This window comes from Suncus etruscus, chromosome 1 (genome assembly GCF_024139225.1).
Source record: "Suncus etruscus isolate mSunEtr1 chromosome 1, mSunEtr1.pri.cur, whole genome shotgun sequence".
Taxonomy (NCBI): Eukaryota; Metazoa; Chordata; class Mammalia; order Eulipotyphla; family Soricidae; genus Suncus; species Suncus etruscus.
In genome coordinates this window covers 124958488-124971967 of record NC_064848.1, presented here as the reverse complement: position 1 = coordinate 124971967, position 13480 = coordinate 124958488, and the positions used below count along the sequence as shown (strand labels likewise).

General features: G+C 37.5%; 2 protein-coding genes across 2 annotated transcripts in view; both read right to left on the bottom strand.

The window, feature by feature from the left end:
• TES (testin LIM domain protein) overlaps nucleotides 1-5448 on the bottom strand; it is a 55344-nt gene extending 49896 nt beyond the window's left edge. The window contains exon 1 of the mRNA XM_049771046.1: nucleotides 5312-5448. Within this exon, the coding sequence (XP_049627003.1) occupies nucleotides 5312-5338 (27 nt within the window). The 5' untranslated portion in view covers nucleotides 5339-5448. The remainder of the gene's footprint in view (nucleotides 1-5311) is intronic.
• Nucleotides 1-13480, bottom strand: part of MET (MET proto-oncogene, receptor tyrosine kinase) — an 811679-nt gene that overhangs the window by 615560 nt on the left and 182639 nt on the right. The gene's annotated exons all lie outside the window — the stretch shown is intronic.

Below are 13480 nucleotides of genomic sequence, written 5' to 3'. Positions count from 1 at the left end.
ACTGATGGGTAAAATGTACTTGTGTTTATTTTATCCTTTACTTTCATTTCCTTTATTGTTCTCTCATTCCTCACAATAGAGCATAAGTTCTACCGTGTTGAGTTTTCTGTCTATTGATACTATAATATCAGAGACGAGAATAACCATCGTCAAAAAAGCACTCACATGATTTTTTTTTTTTTTTTTTTTTTGGTTTTTGGGCCACACCCGGTGGTGCTCAGGGGTTACTCCTGGCTGTCTGCTCAGAAATAGCTCCTGGTGGGGCCGGGCGGTGGCGCTAAAGGTAAGGTGCCTGCCTTACCTGCGCTACCCTAGGACGGACCACGGTTCGATCCCCCGGCGTCCCATATGGTCCCCCAAGCCAGGAGCGACTTCTGAGCGCATAGCCAGGAGTAACCCCTGAGCGTCACTGGGTGTGGCCCAAAAACCAAAAAAAAAAAAAAAAAAAAAGAAATAGCTCCTGGCAGGCACGGGGGACCATATGGGACACCGGGATTCGAACCAATTACCTTTGGTCCTGGATCGGCTGCTTGCAAGGCAAACGCCACTGTGCTATATCTCCAGGCCCCACTCACATGATTTTTAAATAAATCCATCCAATTTCAAGAGATAAACTTAAAAAAGAAGCACAAGTTATATTATTCTTCATTTTCTTGTACTTAAATAACTAGGAATGTTATATATCACTTGAAAATTTATTTGACTGATGCTAATAGAAGATCCATGACTCAGATGTCAATTAAATTTCATTCTTCAAATGTCCTATGAATGTTCAAAAGGTAAATGAGTTAATAAAATATTCAAGAGTCAGAGAGACATTATAGTAGGTAAGGCACTTACTTGCCTTGCCTGTGGTGAACCCAGGCCTGATCCCCCCAGTACATGTGTTCTACTCAGGAATCACTTGAGCAGAACCAGGAGTTAGCCATAAACAATAACATATGTGGTTGAATAACCCCCAAAAGAAATTATTCAATTTAGTCTGTAAATTTCCTCATGTAAGCATATACAATTTGTATGCTATTTCACTTTATTTGAACAATACATATATGTTTTATTGAATACTAACTTAATAACATTAAATAGGATACAGGTATACACTTGCAAATAAAAATCTGTACACATTATACTAAGCCCATCAGCAAAATTCTAGTTTCCATAAATCAACATATAGTGGACCATCTTCATCCAATTTATTTACCCACTTTTTCCTTAGATAAAGACTGTTGTTTGTCTACGTCTTTGCTTTGTTTGCAGATTTATTTTCCTTTTCTACCACAAGAGTAAAATCATATGCTGTTTGCTTTTTTTCATATAACTTTAAACAAGTGTGATTATTTTAATTCATTGTATAAGTTTCACACACAACAGGGGTGAGTGAAGTACATGAGGCCATTCCCAGAGATCCTAGGCCTTGGGGTACAGAACTGCCAGTTCAGTCTTCTAGACTGAATATACCCAGAGCTGGTTAATCTCTTAAAACACTTGCAATCTAAGGAGAAAAAATATATCCTAAAGAAAGTGATAGCAAGTTTCAGGTATCAGTTTCAGGTAACATCCTCTGGAAATTCAAAGCAGATATTTTACTTTGGGCAGGTAAGAAGAAAGATTTCTGAGATCAGTATAATTTGGCAAGTAGAGGTAGGCTTCTTGAAGGATGAGTAAGATTTAGCACTGAAAATTAGCAAGCAACATCTGGAGGTAAGTGCTGATATACAGCAGAAATATAAATCCCAAATTCTCATTCAGAGGACAAGCATAAAAGAATAAATAGGAAACCTACTACAGTTCTATTCAGACCAATATTCAGGGCAAGTTAGAGAAAGTGACTTTTCATATCCAATTACTGTAATGAATTGCACCACGGGTTCTAAGAGATAAAAGCCCAGCTGAGGACCACTTAACTTTCTTCTGCACTTGTTCTGAGAGACAGTTACTGCTTCTAAGGCAAAGCCCTGGCAGTCCCTTGGCCTCCCATTACCCCCAGACTTGCCAATAATCCTCACAGCAAGCATAACTTCAAGCAGAGAATTCAACTGTAGATTTGAGCATCCAGGTCACAAGTTATTTGCCTTTTCCACTTCAATCAGGGGGCACCTAAAAGAAAAGGCTCATTCTAATTTGTAATGAAAATCATCTTTGTGGCTCACTTATCGCTTGCTTTCACACTTTTATGTGTGGGTCATATATGTCATGTATAGATAGACTAATGACATAAGCTCTTCAAACAAGTTTGAGCATGGAGAAAATGAATTTTCAGTCATCTGAGATTTCTAAAATGCATCTCATCTTCTAAAAATAAAAGACACTGTCTTAAGAAAAATATGCAAGAAGGATCAAAAGACAAAGGTTAAAAGAAGGCAAAAAATGAAGAAGACGAAAAATTAAAAAAGAGCTGCAGCAATTCCTGATAGTATAAAGGGATTTACAAAGCTCTTTGGTATATGTTTGAGAGTTTAAAGAAAAATAAAAATAAAATTTCTCTCGGGAGAGTAACACAAAGGAAAGAGGAAAGCAGCTGGCTGTGGGCCATAATTTCACATTTACCACAAAAATCATACACTATTTCTGCTTCTCAGAAGCCATTGTATTATTTTTCTTCCAGGCAGACATTGGCTCTCATGCTCAGTCACTTACAATGGAAAGATAGAAGACATCAGGAAAAGATCTAGACATCTCAATGCAAAGAAATAAAAGTCAAAACTATGGTTTAGACAAAAACTCTGTATAACCACACTAACTCCCATATCCTGCTTGTAGTTTTCTCACTTCAAGCAGAACAAAATATTACAATATAAACATAGGAATCATTAGCCTCAAGAGGGTGGTTTTAACAGGTAATTAATCCAAGTTACTGAAATTATACAAATTCCAAATTCCCTTTTATAAACCAAAGATTCTTTCAAGGATTTTAGAATAAAAACCAAAATGTCACCCTATCTTGATTTTCCTATGGTTGTGTTTTTGTTCCAACTTCTAACCTAACATAGAAACTAAGAAACTACCTACAGAGAATAGATTCTGCTTTTAGAAATAATCTCAAAAACTCTTTTCTGTGTTAGAAAACAATTTCTAAAAGGGATGCACGCAGGGTTATTTTTTAAGATTATGGTCAAACTATGAATGCATCTCTGAAATCTCAGAACTCTTTGTACTGGACAACTATTTGTCAAATTCACAGACCATCAAATCTGTCACAAATCTTACAAAGACACCTAGAATGTATGGTTGGCAGACAAACAGGACCTTTTTTGGTATCTTTTAGTAGTTTCCAATTTACTTCTTGGGTCTCTCTGTCCTAAGAATCACAATGATTTACAAGATCATAAAAGAAGGATTTGTTTTTGTCCTGGGATTATCTATAAAAGCTTTTAATTTGTGGAATCCTATTTTAGGGGTTAGAGGAGGGAGTGTATAAAGAAGAAAGGAAGTGAATAAGTGATATTTGGCTGAAAAGATTAACTTTTCAAAGTAAATGGGAAATGGAGAAGGGAAATTTACAAAATACATCTAGGGCATTATAAATAGTAATTCAGACTTTGAAACTAAGGACTATTTTAATAAATTATATAGAGTTACTTCTTACATGCACATGCAATTCTAAACCCTCAGAACTATTTCTTTGTCTCAATTCCAAAGTATATGCCTGGACTTTTATCTTTAAGTCCTTTATTTTTCATAGCAGTTTAGATTCACAGCAAAGCTAAGAAAAAAAAAATATATCCTCTACACCCATCAATTTCTCCCATTATAAATACCCTAAAATTTTCATTGCCCTATAAATCTCAATCCATTCCTTTTCCCCTAGGGAAAAGTTAGTAAAACATACTTTTTTGAATCGATATTTATAAGCACATAGAAGATTCCCAAAATGTTCAACAAGTGCTAAAATTCAGCTGTTTTCTCTGAGCTTGACAATCTAAGCAGTGGTCCAAAAGAGCTAAGTAACAAAATTTTTCCTGGTGGCAAGGATTATTAACAAGAGCACTTTAAGACTTTCTTTTAAAAAAGAATTTAAAAACACTATACGGAAAGATAGTAATATGCAATCTTGCTACCTTTAGTAATACATAGCTTTCCTGTCCTTGGATTTCCTTTATAGTGTTAAATTTATTCAGAAAGAATGAACTCCTTCCCCCTATTTACCTCCCAATCGGACGCTTCTATTTTTTTCAACGACTTCTAAGCCAAGTGTTGCACATGGGTGTATATTTTCAAAAAAAAAAAAAAAAAAAAAGAATATGGCATAGAAAATCATGGTCAAGCCTGAAGATGAAGGAAAATTCTAGCAAGCAAGCACAGCAGGCGGGTGTGTGTGTGTGTGTGTGTGGGGGGGGGGGTTCTCACTACAGTTCACCTAATTGCAAACTTCCTTCTCTCAGGTGATACCTGCCAGGGCAGGCGGCAATCACTGTAGCGCATTCCCAAGCAATATCCAGGTGAGGAGGTATTTTGCAGAGAACCTGCTGCTGGAAAGTGACACCAGCATTCTTGGAGAGCCACAGGCTGGTCCCTACCCCCATTTCTCCCAAAACATGAGAAACTCCTCCAAGCCTAGAAGGGGCTCAGGTAGGAGGAACCTGGGCCCTGGATTGGGGATTGAGGTCCAGAAAGAAGCCTGGAGTGTGACAGCAGGAAGCAGAGAGCTGGAGCTCAGGGCGACAACCTCCTCCCGGGGCAAAGCGGCCACGCAGGGAACTCAGCCAACTCTTTCAGAGGAGGAAGTCCGAGCTTAGCAAGTCAAGATCAGAAAGAAGAGGGAAAGAAGCAAAGAAAGTCCGCACCTTCCTTCAAGTCCGCAACAGCCTTACAAAGGGGCCGAGGGCGTCTAAGTTTCCACGTGGGTGCAAAAGATCGCGCTCGGCCAGCCTGTGAGCTGAGCTGTCACCGTCTCACCGGTGGCCCCCAAAAGTACACACTAAAAGCTGAGCCCATTTGAAGTGCTTGCGGCAGGAAGACGTGTCAACGTCTCGCCCACCCGCCCGAAGCCCGAGCTGTTCTTTTTGCTCATCGCAGCCAGCACAAGAGGCAGGAGAAACAGTCTAGACGGGGAGTTGCCAACACCTTCAACGGCACACCTCGGCCGGGGGCTCGCGCCTGCCCTGCTCGCCCGCCCTAGTCCAGGGCTGCTCCACCCGAGCGCCCGGCGCCGCCTCCACCTGCAAGGGCGCGGCTAACGGGGCCCGAGACACCCGGGGGCGGGAAGAAGCGGACAGGCTCGCTCCAGGAAGCCCCGCGCGCCGGGGCGCCCCGCCACCCCCAGCCGACACCCTGCGCGCAGGTCCTCCAGGCGCTCTCCCACTTCCCGTACCTTCTTCACTTTGCTCTCCAGGTCCATGCTCTTCTTTGAGGCCGCAAGGACTCCAATTCCTGGCTGCGATCTCCCGCTCGACTTGCCCAGGCTCCGTCCGTCCGGCAGCGCGATGGGGACTGGGACTGGGAGGACTCTCCAAGACACTCACTCAGCTGGCGCCGTCGAACTTCCGCCCGTACTGTCCGCAGTGACTCGCCTGCGGCGAGGAGCCGGGAACAAAGAGGGCCGAGCAGCCAATGGCAGACGAGCAGCTCCGGGCAGCCTCCAATCACCGAGCGCCGCACGCACCTTCGCTGGCCCTGGAGCGGCGCCGGCAAGGTGGAGGGGCGGGGCCGCGTCCGGGGCGGGGCCCCTCCCGTGTGCGCTCCTTTGAAAATGACCTGTGTTGAGCTGTAGGCGTGTCTTGGGGCTCTAAGGGCAGGGACCTACCTTCTCTGCCTGGAAAGGAGGAAGAGCTCTTTCCAGTCTGGCAGCTTCTTTTAGATCAGAGGTGATCTGGAGAGTAATTTACCTGCTCCTTGGTTTATTTTCAGGACAGAGCCAAGAAGAAATTCTGGAAAAGCTCTTTTTCTTTTCTCTGAAAACACTCTTTTTAATTTTTTTCCCCAAATGTATCAAGCCACAAGGCCAGAAACCGTCTCTCACATAACATCATAACATCAGTGTTGCATGTTTTCTGAGCAGTCCATCTTTTTTTTTTTTTTTAAATGATCCTTGGTCCCAATTATTCAGAAGTTGTGGCATTATTTTGGAAGTAAAGATCTGCTAAAGAAATGAAAGGAGCCCACTTTTGTGAAAATTTGATGCAGTTTCATAGCTATAATTAACCAGTATTACTCGTGTACCAGAGCTATGTCCATCTCATGGCCTTCCACAGAAGCAATAGCAAGAAATAACCATTACTCGGGCAGACCAGGAAAGAATCCAAAGCATTTCCGAGTCTAGAGTCTAGCTTTCTCGTTCTGCAGGGAACTGAAGGCCAAAGAGATTCGTGGGCATGACCAATTTGATTGTCCCTAGGTATGGGACTAATGTCCAAGTGTCTAAAAAAACCTATCATCAAAGTGTTTAGAACTGAAAAGTTGCATTTAGATGAAGTAAGAAAGAATTTTTCCCCCAGTTTGTGATCATGATAAAACATTAGAATGGCCTGGCAACAGTTTGACATCTAAATCTGTCACCTAGTTTTAAAAAATGCAATATAGAGAACATTCCATGACTCTGACTTTAGATAGTCTTTGCAGATTTGATCCCATTCACAAGGAAAATAAAAGCAATAGTAAACAAATGGGACTACATAAAACTAAAATGCTGCTGTACTGTGACAGAAGCAGGCACTAAAACAAAGACATTCTACTGAAAGGAAGAAAATATGCTTGCACCATATATCTGACAGGATATATTAAGAACTCACAAAACTCAACAACAGGAAAAGTCTAATAAAAAAAACATTGAGCAGACATTTCAACGCATGCGCATACACACACACACACACACACACACACACACACACACACACACACACACACACACACACACCCCTACCTATCCAGGCTAGAGAGATAATGCTGTTGTTAGGGTGTTTGCCTTGCACATGACCAACCTGAGTTTGATCCTCAGCACCTCATATGATCTCCTGAATCTAACAGGTGTAATCCCTGAGAAGTCCTGAGCATTGCCAGGTGTGGCCCCCACTCCACAAAAATAGATATACATATGGTTATTATTGCATGAAAAATGCTCATCAGCACTGTTATTCAGGAGCATGCAAGTCTAAATGATAAAAAGAAATAGCCTCACACCTGTCAGAACTGACTTTATTAGAAAATCTATAAACAAGAAGCTACAGTATATGGAAAAAAGAATGCTCCTTCACTTCTGTAATTTAAACTGGTTTAGCCTGTATGGAAAAGAGCATGAAGACATCTTAGAAAATGAAACACGTCTTCTGTATGAGCCACAATTCCATTCCTTTGCAAAGAACACAAAAACATTAATTTGCAAAGATATCTTCAGTTATACTCATTGCAGGGCTACGAACAGTAACCAGGAGTTGCAAACAACCTGAGTGCTCAATGGTAGATAAGTGGCTAAGAAAGGGACATGTAGTGAACACACTCAATGGAGTAATACTCAGATAACAAAAGTAAAGTCTTGCCTTTTGCAACAACATAGAAGGAAGTGGAGGGTGTCATGCTTAGCAAAACAAGTCAGAAAGATAAATGCCAGATGATCTTATGTGATAAATAAACAAAGCAAGAGAATAGACAATGTCCAAAGAAAACAAATTCTTGGACTCTGAACATAGAACTTAGTTTACCAATGAGGACGTGAACTGAAGTATCCAATAGATTGTCATGGATGGATATTGTCACTTTGTTTGGTAAGCCTGGCATACTGATATTTTACCTCCCAAACATAGGTTTTCCATTCCAATGGTACATCAATAAAAAGTCAATTTTAGAAGCCAGAGAGTTATTACCCCTGGTAATGTTCTTGCTTCTTTTTACAGCCTACCTAGGTCCAATACTTACCACCACATAAGGTTCCACGAGGACTCGCAGTAATAAAGCCCGATACAGAGCTAAAGTGTGTACTGAGCACATCTGTGTGGGACCACAAAATTAAATATATAAATAACAAAAATTTTAAATGAATAAAATATTCCAGATAATGTACCTTTTTTTTATCAGACCCCTAAATGCTCAGGGTTTATTCTTGGTACTGTGCTCAGAGATCATTCTAGGCTCAGGGGACCATATATGGTGTCAGAGATTGAATGAGGTCAGTTGCTGCTGGGTTCATTGAACTTTGGTTGGCTACTTGCAAAGCAAACACTTTAAGCCTTGCATTATATATATATATATATATATATATATATATATAATATATATATATATATATATATATATATATATATATATATGACTTCACACACATTTACTCCATGGCTCCTTAGTCTAAGAAATATGTTAAAGAAAATATTCCAAATTTATTTTTATTTTAGGCAACACTGAAAACTTTGCTTCTTTGGCTACTAATATTGTTCAACAGAGCATTGATTTATAATGGGAAGTTTTTCTTAGTCTATTAATAAATAAAAATGGAATGACAAAAATGGACTATAAGTTTTTCTTCTCAGTTAAAGTTCAGCTTTCTCATACTATTTTCCTGAACCATCTGAAAACATTTGGGACCCTACAAAGTTTACACAGTATAAGCTCCACAATAGTGATATTTTAGCTATGACGAAGGCGATTTGGTCTCTGTCAGGGAACTTGATAATTGGAAACTGTCCAGTTAAACAGATGAACAAACGTTGTAACATAATTCTGAGCTTATTTAGTGGGGTTTCAGAAATGACAGCAACAACAACAAAAAGATCTGGAAATATTTTTTAAACTATTATCTTCTGTCATGTTCTTTCTCCTCATCACTCCTAAGATTTCTTAGTGAGTATGTCATTGGTAAGGGCTGAAGTTCATATGGAGTTATATGTAGACTCATTGCTGTTCCAATTATAGAGAAATAAAATTGAGGTAAATGTTAACTTCAAAGAATTACATTGACAGTCCTTAGTTAAGGTAAAGATATGGTAGGGAGTTAGAATTGGCACTATTTGGGGCCAGAGAGATAGTTCAAGGGATAAGGCATTTGCCTTGCAGACAGCCAACACAAGTTTGATCCCTAGCCTACATATGGTCCCCTGAGCACTATGAGGAGAGAGTCCTAATCACAGAGCCAGCTGGGCGTAGCTCCAAAACAAAACAAAAGAAATGGCACTGTCTGGTAACTAGATATAGTTAATGACAGAGAAATGAATTAAAAATAGCATATGTGCTTCCAACTCCACACCTAGATATGGCTTGGAAAAGAGATTTTATATATTTAATATATATTATGAGGAGGCCTCATGTTATTTAGTTGCACTTTCTTTGTAGGAGATGGCATGAAGATAAATGGTATGGTTTGGGATATTGAGGTGTTCATATATAAATATTGTGGTTAAGACTTGGACTGTAATGGAAATTTAAGAATTTCCTATATTGATAAAAATTGAAACAAATTGGTAAAATCAGCATGCTAGGCTATAAAATAAAATATCAAGGACTATTGTGAAGCATTTAAAAGAGAATTATAGAAAAAAAGATGAAGACTGAGCTGAGAATAAGAAAAATTTGAACTGAGTTCCATCAATCAAGAGTTGAAATTCAAGAATAAAAAAACAAAAACAAAAACAAAAAAGAGTTGAAATTCAAGGAGAGATTATATTTGATAATAAAGCCAAGTTATAGATAAGGGTCAGTACTTGTGGTATTCAATAAAAAGGAGGTCCTTTTTAAGCCTTTGAAAGATGGTGATATCATTTTGAAATCAGATAAGAAACAAAGTAAAGCTTTGCAATGGATAAGGAGAATTTTGAAGCAACCAATAATAACTGGGAGATAAAAGGTACAGAAATTGATTCTCTTGAGGAGAGCAAATATGCTAGAATGACTCAGAAAGTTGTTTTAGTGACTAATGGGATAAATGTAACTAACTCCATATGGTAGAAACCAGAGAAAGAAATTTAAGAAAGATAACAGGTTCATTTTCCTTGCAACAATTTTGCAAGGTCAACCAAATGTAAGTCAGATCGTCAAAAGAAACATCTGTCTTAAGATACTGATCATTGTGCATATAATAAACATGCGCATAAAGTCACATTATAGGTATATATATATATACCTATAATTATTCAGGAAAAAATAAAAAATAGAAATTTCTATTCCCACTGAGGTAAAGAGTGATAATTACACTTCTCTGAATTATTAATACAACAATTTAACAACATTTAACAATTTATCAACAAACATTAGGGAATCTTCTGTGATACTATTTAGCTAATACTGCTCATTAGCAGCTGATTTTGATTAAACACTATACTATAAAGATATAGAATATAGTAACCATGCACAAGCAAATTTCAGAGAAAAGTATGATCTGAAAATATTTTAATTGACCAAACATTGGAAATTATAGATGATTGATATTAGATGTATCTTAAGTGCTTAATAATAATAATATCAAAGAATATTTTAATACTAAATATTGAAATGAACATTATATAGATTTATGTATGATTATAAAATATGCAAAAATAAAAGGTACAAAAGGAAAATTAGAAAAATACCTTGGATGAGTTCTACATCCCCTTCTACATAATTGAAATTTGACTAGCTGCTCTCACTCTTAATGTTGGAGAAGAGAAGCAAATCAAGGGAACAGACAAACAAAAACAAACTTTGCACTCTGAATATTAACTAAGGCAATCAGAGAGGGAAGAACAGGGTATAAAAGGGGAGATGATCCCAATGATGCTTACAGTGTGGTAACATATTTTGAAGGGATATAGTAATTGAATACCTAAAACACAGCAAACCACTAAGAATAAAGATAACAATGTATATTTGTATATATAATAAGCTAATGTTAAAATTATATGTATTTATATATTATACTTAAACAGGAAATACCCTTCAGAATTCAGGGCTATACCTGATTTTATGCTCAGAGTGACCCATGATAATGCTCAAGGGACTATATATTGATGCTAAGCAAGTGCCTCCCATACTATTATTCCAGCTTACATTATATTTAAATATTGTAAGAATATTGGGCAGCATACTTTTTAACCTCTTTGAAAATTCCTATTTAAATAAATGAAAACAAATATAAAGAAATAAAACAAATATAAAGCTGTCAGAAGTGCATGTAAAACTCTCAAATTTGAATCCTAGCACCCACATGCCTCTCAAGACCACAGGTGGAGCTTTGGAGGCTCCCAAACTTAACAAAGGTAGCTTTGTGGTCCCTGAAATTCTAGGACCCAAGTAGCAATGCTACTCAGCCCCTAATATTGAATCCTTTAGTTTAGGTAGGTAAGAGATTTTGCATTGCATGTAATTACAGTTGACACATTTGCAAGGTATATTACAAAATGATTTTACATGACTAGCATACCGATGTCTTTTTTTGTATCATAATGGCGTTTGTACGTAGGTAAGACCAAGTTCTTGGTAGTTAGATCTTTCTCAAATTCTTGAAATACGTATCAACATGGCAACTGGTTTGAAAAAGGGTATAAAGAAAGTGAGATGAAATGTTTGCCATTGTCATGATCCAACTTTAATGTCAGATAGTAGCACTAAAATCATGCACATGCACAACTGTCTACTCGAATTTAAGTAGAAGATATATAGATACTTTACCTTGATGAAAAACTATAAAAAATTGCAATTGTGAAAAGCTTATGGAATGAGAGATATTGATGCAATCTTTTTCTTATTTTAGAAATATAACTTACCATTCATTTTATCCAAACAAAAATTCAAATCCCTTTTATACACCAAATTCAATTGTTTGTTTTCAGATCTCTCTAGTAAAAAGACTAGTATTAGCCATCTAAATCAAATCCAATTATGAGTGATACAACTCAAGTGCTATTAATTGGTAACAGACCCAAAGTATTCTGGGAAATTATAAATTATAAAATATCTTTCAAAAATGAAAAGCATGCACTAGTCACTGTTCGATAGCAATTCTGAAATCCAGCTAAGTTCATCAAGGAACTTTCATGATTATGTTAATTCCTAATCCTTGCGCATTGTTCTTTATAAATCTTCACTCCACTCTGAGTTATTGGTCCTGTTCTCTGAGACATCCTTCCTTTTCCATCAGAAGTACCTAATGTTTTTAGTTTGGATCATTTTCTCAAATTTTTCCAAGCATGCTAAAGTTTGGAATACAAAGACTTTTGTACACACTTTATTTCATTCAATCTAAGCCTTGTTAGGATTATTTTTAAAATTTTGAAAGGTTTTTTATTAATATCTTTATTTAAACACCTTGATTACAAATATGATTGTAGTTGGGTTTCAGTCATGTAAAGAACACTCCCTTTTACCAGTGCCACAAATTTATAATATAACTATTAAATAAAATCTATGCACAAAAAAACCTCTATTACTCTTTCTCTAGTTTATGCTTCATTGTGAGACTTCCAAAAAAACCCTACATATTTATTATGTTTAGAAATTTTTATTTTGAAACAGATCTCTGAATAAGACTTAATATTTTAAGGGACATTTGTTTATCTGAAAATTATAAATGAGTTACTATATTAGATCTTCCTGGTAATTTAACAAAGATCGCATATACTGTGCTGGATTTGATTATTAATTAGAAATTATGTTATAATTTTTAAAATGCAAACATTTGACATATGAAAAGCTTGGTTTATTAAAAATTTGAGAGAAAGGGGTGTTCAGGGGTTATTCTTTTTTGTGATTTTTATTAATATCTTTATTTAAACACCTTGATTACAAATACGATTGTAGTTGGTTTTCAGTCATGTGAAGAATACCCCCTTCACCAGTGCAACATTCCCATCAACAATGTCCCAATTCTCCCTCCTCCCCACCCCATCCCCACCTGCACTCGAGACAGGCTTTCTATTTCCCTCACTCATTCACATTGTTATGATAGTTCTCAATGTAGTTATTTCTCTAACTGTGCTCATCACTCTTTGTGGTGAGCTTCATGTTGTGAGCTGGACCTTCCAGCCCTCCTCTCCTTTGTCTCTGGGAATTATTGTAAAAATGTCTTTTTTTCCTTAAAACCCATAGATGAGGGAGACTATTCTGCATCTATCTCTCTCCCTCTGACTTATGGTATTTCATTCAGCAAAATAGATTCCATGTACATTCACTTATAGGAAAATTTCATGAGTTCATCTCTCCTGATAGCTGCGTAAATATTCTTATTGTGTATATGTACCACAGTTTTCTTTAGCCATTCATCTTTTGAAGAACATCTTGGTTGTTTTCCAGAGTTTGGCTATTGTAAATAGCGCTGCAATGAATATAGGTGTGAGGAAGGGATTTTGTGTTGTACTTTTATGTTCCTAGGGTATATCTAGGAGTGGTATAGCTGGATCGTATGGGAGCTCAATTTCCAGTTTTTGGAGGAATCTCCATATCGCTTTCTATAAAGGTTGGACTAGATGGCATTCCCACCAGCAATGAAAGAGAGTTCCTTTCTCTCCACATCCCCACTAGCACTGCTTGTACTCATTCTTTGTGATGTGTGCCAATCTCTGTGGCTTGAGATGGTGCCTCATAGTTG